Raw genomic sequence first — 18,970 nt, 5'->3', positions numbered from 1 at the left:
CTGCTGTTTTTAGAGTTGTTTTTCACTTACTCTTGTCATAATAGTTGACTGCAAGAGACAAAGTGAATGTGTTTCTAGTACATTTATATGCTCTTACTTCTTATAAAAAGGTTTCTGACCTCATCAAAGAGTGCCGGCAGTCCTTGGCGGAAAGTCTCTTTGTCTGGACCTGCCAGTCACCGCTGAGTAAGGATGACACTCTAATCCTCATAAGTTTCTTGGAGAAAGTAACAGTAGAAGCTGATGGCTCATTGGACAGTGTCAACTTGTCTCTACTGATGGCACTCCTCTACTGCTTTGATGTCAGCTTTGTGGAACAAGGCATAGAGGACCGTGAAGGTAATGCTGATGGATTTCTGTGTTAGGGAAGTTGCGCTGTGCAGATAGATATATTGTTGTTTAACCAGTTTTGTTATTTGTTGATAACAAACTGGTAGAGTTTTGCATGTTTGTTTCCACATTCACTGGGTGATGGTGTTGCATTTGTGTCTTTGTTTTTCTTTAAGATCTGATGCACCGGCTCCCTCTACTAGCAGAAAGACAGTACATAGCAACAATACACACTCGTCTTCAGGAGTCTCAGCCTTGGAAACTACCAGGCCTTCAAGCGACTGTTAGATTAGCCTGGGCTCTGGCACTGCGAGGAATATCCCAATTATCTGATGTGACAGGTAAATTACCCCAGAGTGCAGTTGCTGCACTTCACTATTCTGGGCTTGCAAATCAAAGTATGTTGCCTTCTCGAAGCACTGATATTTACTTTCATGATACAGCTACTGTTGACACTCTTAAAAGCTTTCTCAGTATGTTAGTTTTGTTGTTGAGAATTAAATTACCTTGATACATACACTGATTTAGAAATCATTAGTCATTAGACATTAATATTGTATAGTATCTCATTGAAGTGAAAAGGATTTCAATACACTGAAAAATGTGAAAAATTGCATCTTATCTGCTTTAATATAACTTGAACAGTGAAATTAAAAAATGGATTCATGTTTATGACTTTTTGCCTTTGGAGATATTAAACCTCAGTATCTTAAAAGGACAGATCCCCCTTTTTTTTTCTTGTACTTCCCAAGCTTTCCTACTAGATCAGAGTTGAGTCTGCTATGGGGTATTTGTTAAAGGAAATGTAAACGTTGTAATTAATGTAGAATTAAGGTTGGTTTGTGCTTCTTAGTTCACAGCCTTCAATTAGGTCAGGTAAATGCATTATGTTCTTTATCTTACTTGCAGAAGAAAGTTGAAATTACTACCCTAACTTGTCTTTTCTAGTCTGGAGTTTTCCTGTACAGTGGGGAAAAAAAACTTAGTGGATAGAAGCATGTTGATTTGTTTTTCAGGCAGGTACTCTGAAATATGTTAGTTTGTTAACTGATAGTTGTGATTTATTTTTTCTCCCTGTTGTAATTTATTTCGTTTGCTCAGCTCTTGCAGAGTTCACTGAGGCAGATGAAGCTATGGCAGAGCTGGCGGTTGCTGATAATGTCTTTCTGTTCCTGACGGAATCTGTTGTGGGATCTGAAAATTTCTACCAGGAGGAGTTTTACATTCGCAAGATTCATAACCTTGTCACAGACTTCCTTGCTCTCATGCCAATGAAAGTAAGTGTTTTTCTGTGAATAGCAGTTCTTGAGAAATGTGGACGTTCTTCTATGGTTCTAAAATTGGTGAGGATAATGTAGAGAATCTGATGTCAGCCCTGAAGTGCTGCAGTTCCAAACTCTTCTGTGGAATCTGTAACATTTGGGATCTGTTTTCCTCAGTGAAGCATTTTAAAAGCCATGTTTTATTTCAGTGTGGTGAGATCTGAGATCTGTTTGGTTTGGTTTTAAATGCTCAGAATCTAAATGAATTCTGAGGTTGTTGGCAGTAGATGTACTTTTTGTCTTTTTTTTCCCCCCTTTCATTGCAGGCAGTAGTATAACCTAAAAGAACTGACTGTTTTTGGCCTTCATTGTTTATTTCATTCTTTTACTGACAAACTTTTTCATGTTTAAAGGGAAGGATTCTGCTATTTCTTTCGGTATCATCAGCTGTTGGTAGAAAATCTAGAACAGAAATGCTGCAAAACGGGTTTTTAAAAGTTTGAAGCAATTACAATAGTTTTATTCGTGTAAGACCTCGTATCTGGGTACAGAAAATTAAAATTCTATGAAAATACTTTTATTTAATTGATAGAAGCTTTATTTTGTGACCTTCATTGTGTTGAGCTGTAATTGGAGTTACAAATAATTACTTCTTTCAATAGGGGAAAAAAAAGGAGGATCTTAAAATACATTTTGTTCTTGTTCTGCCAGTTTACAATGAACAATATTGGCAGGAAAACATTATTTGAGCCTGAGAATCTCTGAGGGCACATATAATCATGCTGGAGATAGCTTTTATCTTTAATCCTAATTTATAAGCTGTTGGTTTTGTATGTTGTTTTCTGAAGCTGTTTAACCCACATCTGTAGAACCCATCTGTAAAACAAATATAATGGCATTTCAAGCAAATGTTCGTAGATAACTTTAGCAATATACTTCTGCTGCAGTGGTTCCCTGTGTACAAAACTTACTGCGTTGTAACAGACTTTGGACTTTGAAGGCTGCCTGCAGTGGTGTCTTTTGTAATACAGAAGCAGTAGCCCTTAGGAATATCTTCAATAGATGAGAAGTATGTGAGGTGTATTTTATGAATGTTCCTTGAACAATCAGGTGCTAATGTGTTTGGATATGGGAACTTTTTTTATGGTGGCTTTTTTTTTTTTATGAAGTAGTTCTGAGGATGGTGTTGCTTCACCAGAGATGAAATATGCTTCTGTTATTGATAGCAAATTTTATGAAAGAGATATAGGCAGATTATTTGAATGAAGGTGGAAGAGCTGGAGGCTGACTCAGGCTCAAGTTGCTGACTTTTCTAGGTGCACATCTGATCCCCTTTCCTGTAGCGAGCTGTGTGAAAACCCCAAGGCTGTTTGTTGGTTTGTTGGTTATGTCTCTCTTTGTTGCACAATGGAATGGGAGGCTCTAGGAAGAGTATTTCAGTTTTCTTTCTTTGGTTCAGATCTGTGGTTTGTTATGCTTATTGGCTAATTATGAAGAGAGATTCTTCACTAGAAATAGGATTTTGTAATAAGTCGATGAACAAAAATCTGAACACTGGCTCATATTCCTGCTTGACAAGGACCAGTGTCAGTTGTTGTAGAGGAAAGTCTTGTTGGCAAGCAATTAGGATGTAGCTGTAGAAAGGATTCTTTTGTACAGCTGCAGTTATTCAGTACTTAGCTTATGTGTTATGACTTATTTCTACCGAGTCTCAATTTTTAGGGAAATAAAAATGTTTGCTTTTCAATGTCCTTTTTCTATTAAGGTATTTATAATCTTTATGTAGTTTTATTCATATCTGTAACTTGGCATTGTATCTAACTCTTCAGTATAGTTCTAAATGCATTTGCTGTTTGCCAGTGATGGTTTAAATGAATCTTTTGGTTGACTGCATTACAGTTATAATTTTATAGTTAGCTTTAGTAACTTAGATAATTCACTATTTCACTTATCAACACTGTTTCGTCCGTGTATTGCTTTTGTTAGTATCCTGACTTAGATACTTTGCTCTTATCCTTTCCATAGTTACCTCTAGTTTTAACAGACTTTCTGAGATAACTCGGTTCTTTAGCTGATCATTCAGTTCTGCAATTCAAGATAGATTACAGAACTGTGAACTTATCTCTGTCAGGCATCACTGCATTTTAATTTGCAGTGTGTGGAATGGGCTGCTTCTCAATCTTTGTTTAATATTTAACAGAACTGAGTTTTTTATCCCACGGCTGTCTTTTCTTTCCACCTCTAGTGGCATGCTTTGTGAAAGGCTTTTTGACAACAAAATTAAATCAGGTTTTTTTTTTTGTGTGTGTGCTTTGTTTTGTTTTTTTAATGTAACTAGTATTTTTGGCACTGAGAATTTTGCAGGACTAACTAAAAGACTTTTTTTTCTTCCTCATTGCTACGGGGTTTTTTTTAATAGTAATGCTATTAGTTGTTATAGACAATATTCCTAGATCCAAAGCAATTGCATCAATCCAGAACTTTTCAGAAGTAGCCTTAAACTGCTAAGAAAGGTTCAGTCCAGAGATCTTTATATAGAAGCCAGTATTTCCTGTTGTTTTCCATTAGTCTTCAGTCCTTTTGGATCACAGTTGAACTTTCTTTGAAATCTAGCTAACTTCAGCTTTCTTTCAAAATAAAAAGAAGAAAAGGATCTACCTTTTACAGCCAAATCAGAGGATCTGGTGAAGACAGGGCCTTGGCAGTAAAGAAGTGACAGAACAAGTCTTTGAATGTAGGCTCTGTTCTAAATAAATAAATGAAATTTTAAAATTTGCTTGTTTCATTTCTCCCATTGTATCTCATTCTTAGCTAAATATAGAATGCTATTTTTCTCCAATTCTTAAATTGTGTAGGTGAAGCAGCTGAGAAACCGTGCTGATGAGGACGCTCGCATGATCCACATGAGTATTCAGATGGGAAACGATCCACCTATTTCTCTTCGCAGAGATCTGGAGCATTTAATGCTTTTAGTAAGCCCTATTTTCTTTCAAATTATCATAGAAAAAAAAGTGTTTGTTGCCCTCTTTGGATTGAATTTTTTTCCTTAAGTAAGTGTTGACATTTACTATAAGTTTTTGTGAAAAGAATGTACTGCCCTGGCTTCTAATGTTGAATCAGAGAATTACTCAGGTTAGAAAAGACCTTAAAGGTCATTGCGTCCAACCACAACTTAACAGTACTACCCTAACTAACAACCCTCTGCTAAATCATGTCTCTGAGCACCATATCCAAACAATTTTTAAACACATCCAGGGATGGTGACCCAACCACCTCCCTGGGGAGCCTATTGCAGTGTTTAGAACCCTTTCTCTAAAGAAGTTTGTCCTGATATTCAGCCTGAACTTATCCTGTCACAACTTAAAGCCATTTAAGCATCAGTTCATTCCTGTTTAGTGAGTAAATACTGTGTTGTTTGTTCTGGTCTAAGAATTATTGAGCTATTGTTATTGTAGAAAGTGTTACATATCTATTATTATAGCAAGATTTTCTTAACGTAACTGTTTTCTTAAACATATGTTATAGTATATTTATTATTATAATGTGATATAATGTATTATATCATAATCACATTATTTTAATGTAACGTAGAAACAACCTTTATTCTTAAAATTCTTATTGTTGAAGTTAAGATCTGACAAAATGAATTCAAGTTCTAAACACCTATGTATATTGATGCCTTACTGTTCACCCAATGTTTAATCTTTCTACAATTCTTCAAAATTATCAATAGTAAATAGCGAGAAAATTGTTTTTTCCCTATTATTGCCAATTAATCTGATAATTATTTGAAGAATTCTTTCTTATGTGTGATATATTTATACTGAGACCTTAGAAAGATATTTGCTATAGAGTAGGCTAGACAAGGTGACCCCAGTAAGTCTGCTGCAAGAATTGCAAATTCCATCATTTCCCTTGTTAATGAGCACTTTTGGAAGAAAGGTCATTTTGTTTCTGTCCTTTTTTTTTTTTTTTTCTTTTTTTCTTTTTTTAATAAAGGAAGGAGAAAAGAGGCTGTCTGTTTATTTAAAGATTAGTTACTAAAGTTGCCTGATGGCACTAACAGGAGATCAGAAAGAAATCTTAAATTCAGTGACTGTGTTTTTATATATTTTCTGTTCATTTATAAATTAAAAACATGTATGTATTTCCCACTTCATGCAGATGTACGAGTGTGCAGTTTTAAATATAGCAGCCTTTAACATAGGGACTGGTTGTCTTTATTAAGGTAGACCTTTGGGATGTAGGGCGTTGAAAGAAATGGTTTTAGTGAAATTTCTTGAATAGCTCTGTGGTCTGTAGTAAGCCTGTATGAAGAACTAAAAGTGAAAGTTGTCTGAGAAATTGTACATTCCTTTAATAGGTAAAATTTATGATCCTGATACCAGGTAGTATGTTGATAAATCAATATAGCAAGATATACAAATGATAGTTTAAGGTGAAATGCCACTCCTGTTAGCAATGCTTCCATCTACAGGAAGTAGGAAGAAAGTGTCAAAGCTATGAGGGTTTAACATGTGCACTTCTTAATTTCTCTGGCTGTCATTTGTTCTGATATTCTTTAGCAGCTGTCATTTAAGTTTTTAGAAATGAAACATGTGGAATGCTTTGTGTTTCAAATGTGTTTAGCTTACTTAGAAGCAGTACTCATAGAAATAATCTTCTCGTCTTTATATAGCTGATACTTTTTGTCATCCTTCTTTCTCTGACAGATTGCTGAATTGTATAGGAAAGACCCCTTTAATTTGGAACTCGCCCTTGAATACTGGTGTCCATCAGAGCCTTTGCAGACATCTACCATCATGGGGTCATATCTTGGAGTAGCTCATCAGCGACCTCCTCAGCGCCAGGTTATCTGCATTTATCAGTTTTAAGTTTTTAAAGTGGAAAATCATTATTTTCTTTTGTATTTACTGTTAACTTCAAATTGAAGTAATAATAGTTGCAAGTTGAAGCGATACAATAGTGTGAGTTAAAAAAAAAAGTTTGGTGTCCTTATTACCCAACTACAGGTGGCCAGTAAGAAAACATTATTGTATTTTCTGCCTGGCTTATCTGCATATGTCCTGTTCTGCAGAATGTTGCTTACTCTAAAAATGAGCTACAGCAAGTCACTCACGGTTGTCAGTCCATTTAGTAAGAGATAGTCTAATTAACCTCTTTAAAACTTGAGTTTTATTGCAGCACTACATATACTACCTCCCATCCCCTGTTATTACTTTAGAATCTGTTTTCTCACTCTGCCTGCCTATTGTTTTCCTAAAATACTCATTTTTGTTTGTTTCTTTCTTTTTTAACACTGCTATTTATTTATTCTAGGTTGTCTTGTCAAAGTTTGTTAGGCAAATGGGAGATCTGCTTCCCTCCACAATTTACATCCCATACTTGAAAATGCTTCGGGGACTGGCCAGTGGGCCTCAGTGTGCTCATTACTGCTTTAGTTTGCTAAAAGTCAATGGCAGCAGTCATGGTAAGAAAAATGACACTTCAGATCTTTTTTGTCTCTTTTTCCATTTAATGTAGTAAAATAAAAAATGGATACTCATGAAGTGAATAGTGGCTTTATGCTGTGCATTATTAGTACACAGATTACATTCAGAATGCTTTGCTTGAAGATGTAATTCAGTGGAAAAAAAAAAAGGCCAGTTAAATAATTATGTGTCTGAGTACCTTAGCAAGTAAATTGCTTAACCAAGTAGTGCATTTTAAAAAGGCATGTCTTACAACAACATGCAGAATATTAGTGTAGCTCAATGTGAAATATAAAACGGGTAGCCTTGCCTTCCCGTGCCTTCCCGTGCCTTCCCGTGCCTTCCCTTGCCTTCCCTTGCCTTCCCTTGCCTTCCCGTGCCTTCCCGTGCCCCATTTTTGTCTTGTCTTTTCCAGAAGCATTTTGAGAAGTGTTACATGTATTAGAACTTGTAACTGAACAAATAAAGAATTGATAGACAGCCTTATGTTTCATATTTCACATTGGGTAAATTGTAAAAATACTTCCAAGTACTACTACAAACATTCTGAATAATAAAATAGAAAACTTCCTAATATTGCTATTAGGAAGCAATAATCCTAAGTCCTTGCAACTTAGGACTATTGCTTCCTAATAGTCCTAATTAGGACTATTAGGAGTCCTAATACAACTCCTTTTGTATTAGGACTTTCACATCTCTATTGTCAAAGAGGCAAAAAAACTTCCAGCAGAACAGCAGAACCACTCATTCCAGAAACAATAGCTTTCCTTTGAAATTTATTGTTGAGTCAATATAAGAAAGTTTTCCTTTTAAATTTAACTGCCTTCCTTGTTGCCCTGTGAATGAGTTAAAAAATCAACCTTGTCACCTTTTTGTCATTTTTGTAGCGGAAAACATCCAAGGAGTAGGTGGCAGCCCTGTCTCCTGGGAGCATTTTTTCCGCTCTTTGATGCTTTATCATGAACATTTAAGGAAAGACTTGCCAAGTGCAGACAGTGTTCAGTATCGTCACCTGCCTCTCCGAGGAATCACACAGAAGGAACAGGATGGGTTAATTGCCTTTTTACAGCTGACCACTGTTATAGTAAATTGGGTAAGGTTATTTTTTTATATATATGTATAGATATATAGAGATATGGATATATATATATATATTTTTTTTTCATGAAGGTCATCATTCAGCTGTGATGTTCACTTGACCAAAACGATATTCAGGGCAAATTTACCTAGCAGCTCTTTTCATTTGATTTGAGAACTTCAAAAGTATAAAAAATACGAATAATAACTTCTATGACCAAACATATTGCTAGAGTTAGTGATTTTCTCACTTTCCTGACACTTTCCTCTCATGAAGATGTCCTTCAGAAGTAAGATATATTCAAAAGAAGTGCTTAGAGAGTAGGAAAGTTCTTTGATAAGGATTTTAAAAGAGCAAAAATAATAAAAGACTTTCCAGAGAAATGGTAGAAACTTGGCGAGGAAACCAATCATCTACTCTGAAACTTGCCTCCAGAGTTAAATTTAAAATATCCCCAAACCAATAATGCAGAATGTGCCATGGAGTGGCCAGAAGTGGAAATCTAAGAAAATAAAACTGCAAAACAGGCTTTATATTCTGAATTATCTGTATAACTCAGAATACTGTGAAATTCAGTTATTCAATACCCACCAGAGTCTGCAGTTTAGGGGTTTGAAGAATATCAGCCTAAAAAAATCTATGATTTAGCAGGATACCTGTGATTTTACTGACACAAAGACGAGACAATTCAGTGAGATTAATTGGGCTTTTAAAAAATCACCTTTTTTAGTGCTGATGTTGAGATGTTCCTCCTGAAAGCCAAATTAGTTCAGTGAGACCTACACTAACTCATGTCAGCATTGAGTGAGTGGGGGAAAAAGTTTTATCCTAGCACTAACAAACCATAACCTAGGAAGAAGTAAATATCTAAGGATGTGAGCAATTATCATTTAATGAGACTAGAGCCTTGATCATGCCCAGTGCTTCAGAGTGGATCGGAATGTCTCAAATGAGCTTACAATGATGATGTTCCTGCTCTTAGACTTAAACTATTCCGTGTAAGTTCCTAGCCAATGTCCAGATTGAATTTAGGTGCTTTTTTAGGATTAATTGCATGCATGTGCATCGACTTAGAAAAAGAGAAGCTAACAAACTTATAATGCACATAAGTTTTCTTTATGGATGGCAACTATTTCAGTACAATTTTAAGAAAAATTTGAATCATTAAATTAGGCTTTTGTTGAATGAATGTTGTTTGCATTGGAACGGTCTGCCATTCTTTTGATATTTTGTGTTCCTGTGCAATTATCATTGCTGTTACTGAACCGTGAGTTAGAGATTATATATCATGAATAATCTTCAAAATTATAACGTGACTTTTTTTTTTCTTACGTTGAACTCTAGAGTGAGAATGCTCGCTTGGCTCTTTGTGAGCACCCTCAGTGGACACCAGTGGTGGTCATTCTGGGACTCCTGCAGTGCAGCATTCCTCCTGTTTTGAAAGCTGAGTTGTTAGAAACTCTTACTGCTTTTGGGAAATCTCCTGAAATAGCTGCTTCACTTTGGCAGTCTCTGGAATACACCCAGGTAACTTAGGTTTTTCAGTGTTTACAACTATAGCATTCCAGTCTGATAAAATTGTCAGTGTGTTTAAATGATGCATTTCTACCAGTGATATTACATTTTCTACTGATTTCTCATTTCCATTACTGATTATCAGGTTTTTCATTTAGTTAATGTAATTCATATTTTGAAACAAGTTTGAAAATGATGGTAAGGTTTTATGTCTGAGATCTCACTGTCTCTGTACGCACTGTAACAGACAGTCCAGTACATTCAATATAATCTTTCCCTCCATGTTGTTCATTAATAATTAATGTTTTACAGGCTATGTATTTTTCCATTGTGGTTTTGGGTTTTGTTTTCAGAGTATGCGTATTATTCTCCTGCTATAAGTGATGCTTACAAAAAGAAGGAAAAATCCGCTTTCCAGATTTTCAGTGGAAAAGTTGATTGAAATTTGCAGTGTGTGGTTGCTACTTCCACACTTAGATAGCAGACATTGGATATCTTGAAAATAGTTGTTTTTCCATTTTCTCTTGATTTCAGAGAAAAAAGGAAAGATGACCCCTAAGGAGATTGTTCTCAAATGAAAATAATTTTAGTGTTTTTACCTCAAAAATCATAAGGAATGGAGTTACATTATAGTGTGTACTATAGTTCAGACTTGTTTCTGTTTTGTTTGAAAGAGCTTGAGGCATTCTGAGCTATGACTACTGACTTATTGTTAATTGATAATTAACAGGCACCGACAGTGATGACATTGTATAGTGGTAGTATTCTAAATGCTCACCACCTCTGCTTCCTAATTTATTACATTCCCTAAAATATACCGCTGAAAGAGATAATAAGGGAAATGTCTTTCATGACCAATATCAGAAGAAAATTAATAACGTAATAAAACTTCTGTTCTTTTTTTAAAAAAAATAAGCATGATGTAAATCTTTGGGGATGTAAAGAAAAGTGTGTGTACAGTGTTTAATTCAGTCTTTCAGAGAAAGAAATTTTAGCTTTTTGGCTTTTAAGAGGATATAGAAAACTTCTTACAGCTACAAAGTGATGAGTACCTTTTGGTACTGTTAGGAATGATGGGCAAATGCTTTGATGATATGAAGCATATTGTTTATCTGTTTTCTTTTCTCTACTGTTTTTACTATCTCTGTTGTGAAGATATTACAGACTGTGAGAACTCCAGGCCAGAGACAAGCGATTGGTATTGAGGTAAGGGTTTCTTTGTCCCTAGGCAGACTATCTCATCTTCTGCATATGAGTGCAGGGTAAATTTCGGGGGTTGTTATGCTTTCTGAAAATGTTATAAATCTATGAATCTAGTGCAGCATTGTGCTAGTAACAGAACTGTGTCTGAACCTTCAAGTTCCTTATTGGCACTCATCTTACAGTTTTCCTGTTTTCCTACGTTTGAGTCATTTTTGTTATATTGATACAATTCAGTACTGTTTTAATAAAATGGTAATTAAAAACTAAGTGCAATTAAATTCTGAAGCATAACTCCTAATAACTGAGAAATGAATGAAGAGTATATTGCTGAATTTAAATGACAGTATTGTTGCTTCACTGCTTTTGCTTTGTTTGTGGTGTTCTGTGAACAATAGTGCAGTGAAGTCAATTCACTGAAAATAGTTTTACAGATGTTGTCTTTATCTTATTTGTTCTCGAGTTTTTCTTTCTCACTCAAAACCTTTGGTTTTCTGTTTTTTCTGTCCTCTTGGGTAGGTTGAACTGAATGAGATTGAATCCAGATGTGAGGAGTATCCTTTAACCCGTGCCTTCTGTCGACTCATCAGCACTCTCGTAGAGAGTTCATTCCCCTCAAACTTGGGGGCCGGTCTCCGCCCACCAGGCTTTGATCCCTATCTTCAGTTCCTGAGGGACTCCGTGTTTCTTCGGTTCCGGACCAGAGCTTACCGAAGAGCTGCTGAAAAAGTAATGTTTATTTTAAATTATTTTTTTAATTTAGTTTTTAGGATACAATGGTATATACCTAATTTTAGATGATTTGAGATTGCTTATGAAGCTTAAATCTGTTTGAAAAGCTGTCTTATGTGCAAGCTCAATCCAGCAGGGGTAACTTGGGGTGGTGAACCTGGCACTGTCAATAATCCATTGCTGAAAATGGACCTTCAGCTACTTAAAAGAGCAGGCTGCTCATAAAGGAATAATTTTTATTTCTAGACATAGTTAGGTTATGTGTTCTGTGATAAAAATTATTTGAACCAATTGGCTAATAACTTCTGAACATCACGTTCTGAAATCTGAAAGTCACTTTTATCCTTTCCTCTTTTTTAATTCAGAGAATGTTTCTTTCTCCCTGAAGCAAGGAGTTGGAATTTCCTTTTGGATGAGCACACATGCTACACTGCATTCTCAAAGCTGTTAAGGAACTGTTACTAGCTGCTGTATACCTGTAGTCTGTTTATTACTTGTAGTTTTTAATTCATTAACATGTGTAATAAAGGAGAGAGGACAAAAGAGACAATATATCTGTTTTAGTGTTCCATTTTACTTCAAAAAAGGAAGCTTGGCAGTTTAAATTATTTGTTGTGATGGATTCAAGTGTTATGGGATAGTACTTTAGAATGAGACAGTCATGCTGTGCATCTGATCAACTGTCTCACTGCATTTTGTTGTATTATTTGCATTCTGGTCTTGTTGCTGCAGCATTAGTCATATTCTGTGTATGATTTTTCTTTATTTTGTGACTATCTACAGTGGGAAGTGGCTGAAGTAGTACTAGAGGTATTTTACAAATTGCTGCGGGACTATGAACCTCAGCTTGAAGACTTCGTGGACCAGTATGTGGAATTACAAGGTTAACTTGTTCATTCACTTATATTTGTTCGCTGACAAACTGAACAGTAACTTTGTTTGCTCTCTTGCCTCTATCTTGTGGTCTTGTTAGTACAGCAAGTAAGCCGGCAAAAAGATAGGTCAGGGCAATAAGAAAAGAAGACATTAAAAAATGTCCACCTAATACAGGGAATTATACTCCTGATTCAGAAGACCTTAGTGTAAATTATTTCCAGTGCCTGTGGCTCTGCCAGGAGGGTGACTTATATTTCTCTTGGATTCCCCTGGATTTGTTTCTTTTGGTCTTTATTTAAATCACAACTACACATAGGATTAACTGAAAAGTTTACTTTTAACCCAAAGCTTAATTTAAATTTTGCTTTTATTTTATTGAGGAACTTGATGTTTCAGGCCAGCAGTTTTCTTATTTTGTTGCAGCAGATAAGCAAGGGTCTTAGACTGTAAGAATCAGTGGTTCAATGTACCCTTCTCAACACTGTTTTCTGGAAATGTTTTTTTCCTTATGTTGGATATTTTTGCAGGTTTTGGGAGATGTAAAGTTTTTTCTCAGTTACTTTTCAGTCTCACAGAACAATTTAACGTAGCTCCAATCTAGTATAAAGTCCTGTTTATCAGAATTCAAGGGAAATCAGCTCAGGGAGAGTCTAACCAGTTAAAGTTGAAAACCAGCCATTAGATACTGAAGAATAGTGGTAATTGGCATTACTGCTCTTTCCAAACTTTCTAAGCTACCTAATTGGCTTGTCTGTAAAGAAAAGCTCTGAAGACTTTGGATGCAGTAAATTACTTACATCTGCTACTTGCAACAAAACAGGGTCTGCTCTGTTTTCTAAGACTAGTTTGAGTAATAGAAGCTTTTTCTATTCTGTGGTTTTTTGGTTTTTTTTTTTGTTTGTTTGTTTTTTTCTTCTGCCTTTAGGAGATGAAATAATAGCATACAAACCACCTGGGTTCAATTTGATGTATCATCTATTGAATGAGTCCCCAATGCTGGAACTCTCTCTGAGTTTGCTGGAGGAAGGGGTTAAGCAGCTGGATACTTATGCCCCATTTCCAGGTATGTGCCTAGAATTTATTTTCCATGTAAAGTCGAAGTGCATACTACCTAGGAACTAAAGCTGATGTTGTGTAACTTCAACTTGATTTTGCTTCTCTTCCATATAGAAATTGTGTTTTGTGGGGAATTTTCCTAGTAATAAATAACTGATGGAATTCTTTCTTTGTACAACACTTGGTGAATTATGTTTATGAATGTGGCCTATGTCAGGCCTATGTAACTGCTCCTTTCTTTCTCTTGTTGTTGTTTGTTTGTTTGTGCACTGCAGGGAAGAAGCATTTAGAGAAAGCAGTGGAGTATTGCCTTGCACTTCTAAACTTAACCCTACAGAAAGAAAATCTTTTTATGGATCTGTTACGGGAAAGCCATCTTTCCCTAATTGTCACACAACTGGAGCAGCTGCTTCAGGGAATCAATCCCCGCACCAAAAAGGCCGATCATGTAGTGAATATCGCTAGGTATGTTCAGAGTACTGAGAAGGGAGGAGTTTTGTAGGCATGGAAGTCACTGGATCCCTACCCTTCCATTTTACCGGCTAGTGGTGCTTCTCAAGATTGGAATCTGACCTTATTTATTTATTTTTTTCCTCAGAATTTCTTTCAGTTTGCCTTCTATGCAGTGGTTCCCTGGCATGAAATTTTCAATTTGACGCATACTTTGTATGGATGTCATAGAGCGGGAGAAAACCAAAAGCTTCTTTTTGTTGCTGTTGACCATTTACATGTTTTTATAGCATTGTCCATTAGTTACTGTATTTAATGTAAAACAGTGATTTCTGACGTGACTTTTCACACAATCCAGCACTGAATAGTGGAACAGACTGCATAACAAAGCAGTGAGATTCTGAGAAATCAGATTACTTTTTTGTCTTTCTGTTTCCTTATTACTTTTATTTTAACATGACAGTAGTTAATGAGTAGTTAAAAGAAAAAAAAGTGTCTTTAAAGATGCTTTTAGGTTTTTTTTTTAATGTTGCCTACTTTGGGAATAGGTAGCAGATGAATTTAGATAGTCTTGATGTTCAGTGATGCTCATTTCTGTGTGAGCTGAAGGTCCTTTCTTCACATGTTTTATGTGAATCTGTGACCAGATGCAGATATTGGACAAAAGGAATGATGAAAACTGTGGGAGTCATTGTTAAATTTGTATATGCTTTTGATGGAGTAGTACTGTGTGCTTCAGTCATTATGGTAATCTTCTATTTTTTGAAGGTATCTTTATCATGGAAACAGCAATCCTGAACTGGCTTTTGAAAGTGCCAAGATTTTGTGCTGCATTTCTTGTTATTCCAACATCCAGATAAAGCTAGTTGGTGATTTCACACATGATCAGGTAAGTGTAAGTTTGTTTGGATCCAGAATGACCAACTAGTGGAGGGATTATAGTGCGCCATAACATTACTTTCAAAGCTATATTTCTAGTTCAAATACATTGAAACAATCATAGAATCATTTGAGTTGGAAGGGATACTTAACAATCAACTAAACTCTCCTGCAATGAACAAGATCACCTACAGCTACATCAGGTTGCTCAGAGCCCAATCTTGGACATCCCCCACCTCCTAGGGCAACCTATGCCAGTGCCTAACCATCCTAATTGTAAAAAACGTTTTCATTATATCCAGCATAAATCTCCCCACTTTTAATTTGTTACCTTTTTCCCTTGTCCTGTCACAACAGAAACAACTAAAGAGTCTGCCCCTTCGTTCTTATATCCCCCCTTTAGATACATAAAGTTCACTCTCAGGTCTCATCTGAGCCTTCTTTCCTCCAGGGTGAATACCCCCAGCTCTCTCAGCCTGTCCTTACAGGGAAGCTGTTCCATCCATTGGATCATTTCTGTGGCCCTCTTATGGATGTGCTGTAACAGATCCATGTTTCTCTTGTATTGTGGACTCCACTGTTTTGTCTTATCTGTGGCACTGGGACTACTTCACTAACTGGAAAAAAAAAGAAAAAAGGAATATCACACATGTTTTGCAAGAAGAAAAAAGACAGTATTCTTAGAGATATTGAGACTTTTTCTTGACTGTGTAGTCTTCAACTTCTGAGGATAATTTAGCATATGTAACAAATGGAGATTTTTTTTTCTCCTGCTCAGTAGCTTCTTGTTAAGCTTAGTTTATACTCTTCATACTTAGTAACCAGGTTACTAGGTTAATTTTTGTCAACAGCTTCTGTGGAGGGAATTGTTACTGTTTTTAATACTCTTAAAACCCACTTCATTTCCATCCTTCCATTGTTGAATGCAGAGTACAAGTCAGAAGCTGATGGCTGGGTTTGTGGAATGTTTGGACAATGAAGATGCAGAAGAATTAATTAATCCAGATGAAGGTATGTAAAAAAGGCTTTTTAAAAATGACTTACGTTTATCTTTGCACAGTATGAGATTAATGAATGAAAAGCCTTTTATATCAGAAAAAAAACTTTTCTTACATTCTGTAGAGACAGACCCTTAACAGAATGAAAAACACCAATGTCTTGTTAAGCTATGTCCATTGTGTGCTGGAATTAATAGATATTGAGTGTATTTTCAGAAGAGCAGCATTTAACATGGCTCTGGATTTATTATTTGGAGTTTAGTTAATAGTAATTTGAAACTTTGGTCTTATATTTCTCTGTGCTAATATAAGCTGATGCCTTAACTTCATTACTCTTAATCTGAAGGCTCTGAAAATTGTTCCATTAAATGGATTTCTTTAATTTGTTGCTCACTTGGTCTTTTTTAATCAAGAACTGGAGCCTGAAAAGAAGCGGGCGCGAATCCATCATGAAACAAGGATCCATATTCTGAATCTCCTCATCAAGTCTCTTGAGTGTAGTCCTCCCAGCCTTGCTCTGTATCTCTTGGGGTATGAACTAAAGAAACCTGTCAGCACCACAAATCTGCAAGATCCAGGTAAGAATAAGAAAAGCTGATTTAGCATTTTTTTCAGGTTTGATGCCACCAAGAGTATCTATTGGAAAATTCATGGGGAGAGTCAATTCCTCTAAATGTCAAGAATAAGAGAACAAGCCTTATTCTATTCCTCAAAATGTGAATTAAAAGATAAGTTGATACTCAGATGCAGTTTTTAAGCTTCAGAATTTGATCCTTTGTATAAATCTGTTTTGGAACAGACTCAGAGTTTTGAGAGAAAATGTTAATTTAGAGGTGTAGCTTAATTTATTTACTGTGTCAGCAGTGTGAAGAAATAAATTTTAGGACTCAGAAAGTCCCTACATAAGACAATACTTTCAACTGTTACACTGCTTGAATACTACCCTGCCCCTCCTCTAAGATTAATTATTCAGTAGGAAAAACAGTCTTGCTGTTTAACAGTGTGTAAGAGAACTCTGTAGAACATTTTTTGTTCTTTTGTGAATTCATTTATGCATATATACAAAGTTTCAAAGCAACAGGAGTGATATTTCAAATATTTCTTGAAGAGATGTGAAAAATAGCGTGCCTTCATGGTGCAGGGGATAGGGCAGAGTCAGGGCACTGCCTGAATGAGTCTAGCCTACTTTTTTTTTTTTTTTTTTTTGTCTGGAAAATAGCTTGCAGACCATGTTTTGGATATTTTGAAATTCTATACCTACAGAATACAGATAACTGATCTGCAAGCACACAACTTAACAGGTCATATGTCAGGTCTGTGATAAGGGACTATTTATGTTTCAAAGGCATGAGAGAGTCTTGCAGAGCCCATTGGATTATCCCACTAATAATGTAAAAAAAATAGTGACAAAAAGATATATGCCTTAAAATGATCTCTTCTTAAAGCAAAAATTATGTGGGTCCAAACTGAGAAGATTATTTCATCTGTACGAACTGTGGTTATTGATACCTCTACTACTTCAGGACCTCTTGCTGGGATGATTTAAAGAATTAATTTACAGGATTTTTACTTCAGTATTAAAGTCTTTTCCCCCTTTCCTCTTTGTTGCAGTGTCAAGTGCCTATTTGAGCATTAGTTAACAATTACAGTTATTTTATGACTAAATACAAAGATTTAAAACTCACCTTTGAAACTGTCAAGTGAGTATTCAATTAAAGCTTAAGACTAAGTATATAGATTTTCATTTGGTTCATGAGGAATATTTAAGTGTCAGTTAAATCTCTTTATATGGAGCTGAAGAGAAATTTCTTAAATAAGTTTTGATTGCATAATTTCTTTCACCAGTCTCGAAAGCCAGCAGATTAACTATATATGTTTTCGTTTCATTTTCATTGAAAAACTTCCTGCATTTTTTTTAATTCAGAAAAATCTTGAGTTGTTCTTCTGCTGCTCTTTGAACTAGTGTAGTACAGCACAAGGTATCTGAATTTTCTGTAATTCTGTGCACTAACCTGTAATTGTCATGGAGGCAATTAGGATCGAGAATGCCAGGAAATTTTCCTGTTTTTAAGGTGTCTTGGGTTGTCCACGAACTTGCCTTCATGCTATTTTAAACATACTGGAGAAAGGCACTGAAACAAGAAATGGACCTACAGCAGTTCAGGAATCTCCTCATCTTGCAGAGCTCTGTTACCAGGTATCCAGCGTATTTTCTTTTGACAAGTAGTGAAAGGCTCTAAATAAAATTAACTGCTTCATGGTTGGTGAGATGGATAATTTTTTTGCTTTTAACATGCATCTGTCAGATTTTTTTGAATATGTTGAACTTCTACCTTTCCCTATATGAAAATATTTTATCTTCTGTCCACGTGATGAAGAGTCTATACTCGTATCAGAACTTGGAATATACTTAGGAACCTAATGATCTAAATATTGTTGTCAAAACTGAGTCTCTTGTGACCACATGCCATTTTTTCTCTTTAATGTTTGGAACTGCAATTTGCCAACAATTAAGATGATAGTTAATCACAAATAACTAAATGAAACTATTTTCCCCATTCTGCAGCAGAGACATCTGTCTGTCTTTCTGTTTTGTCAGGGGGAGCAGGCAGGGAAGACAGTTGGATTTGACATGTAAGCAAGGTTAGCTGGTGTTTGGCCTTAAATAGCAAGAAAACCACATCTTCATAATGCAGCTGGTCTGTGAAATCTTGAAATTATTTTAAATATAAATAACTAAAGTGGAAGGGGAAAAAAAGATGACATTTCCCGTCTTGATGAACCTGGACCCTAAAAAAAAAAAAGACATTCAAATGAAATAGACAAATGGGAAGGATTATTCAGTATCATGTTGTAGGTGAATAGTTTTTGTAATTCATAGTTTCATAGTCTCGTGCGGGTTGGAAGGGACCTTAGAGATCATCAAGTCCAGCCCCCGGGATTCGAGCCTCTGTGTAGCAGAGCGGCACTTCTACCACTTGCACCACAGGGGGGATTCAAACTCCGGGCCCAGTGTTGCAAGGCGGCGTCCTTAACTGTCCACGTGCTGATAATCTTTCAACATTATAATATATAAACACCGGCTATACTGATAGAGCAGTAAAATAGAGTTATGCTGCTTTT

The 18,970-nt window shown here is 35.8% G+C and overlaps 1 protein-coding gene across 2 annotated transcripts in view; it reads left to right on the top strand.

The window, feature by feature from the left end:
- NUP205 (nucleoporin 205) overlaps positions 1–18,970 on the top strand; it is a 43,173-nt gene that overhangs the window by 6,547 nt on the left and 17,656 nt on the right. For both annotated transcript variants that reach the window (XM_015859243.2, XM_085538876.1), the window contains exons 6-22: positions 111–339; positions 507–671; positions 1,432–1,607; positions 4,448–4,564; positions 6,305–6,442; positions 6,912–7,062; positions 7,951–8,156; positions 9,486–9,668; positions 10,812–10,862; positions 11,376–11,585; positions 12,372–12,471; positions 13,390–13,527; positions 13,796–13,985; positions 14,739–14,859; positions 15,779–15,860; positions 16,261–16,425; positions 17,920–18,044. In XM_015859243.2, coding sequence (XP_015714729.2) covers positions 111–339; positions 507–671; positions 1,432–1,607; positions 4,448–4,564; positions 6,305–6,442; positions 6,912–7,062; positions 7,951–8,156; positions 9,486–9,668; positions 10,812–10,862; positions 11,376–11,585; positions 12,372–12,471; positions 13,390–13,527; positions 13,796–13,985; positions 14,739–14,859; positions 15,779–15,860; positions 16,261–16,425; positions 17,920–18,044 — 2,547 coding nt within the window. The remainder of the gene's footprint in view (positions 1–110; positions 340–506; positions 672–1,431; positions 1,608–4,447; positions 4,565–6,304; positions 6,443–6,911; positions 7,063–7,950; positions 8,157–9,485; positions 9,669–10,811; positions 10,863–11,375; positions 11,586–12,371; positions 12,472–13,389; positions 13,528–13,795; positions 13,986–14,738; positions 14,860–15,778; positions 15,861–16,260; positions 16,426–17,919; positions 18,045–18,970) is intronic.

This window comes from Coturnix japonica, chromosome 1 (assembly GCF_054131305.1).
Source record: "Coturnix japonica strain WE chromosome 1, WE-NBRP24, whole genome shotgun sequence".
Taxonomy (NCBI): Eukaryota; Metazoa; Chordata; class Aves; order Galliformes; family Phasianidae; genus Coturnix; species Coturnix japonica.
Note: the sequence above shows the minus strand (reverse complement) of the source record. Positions and strands in the feature narration are given on the sequence as shown.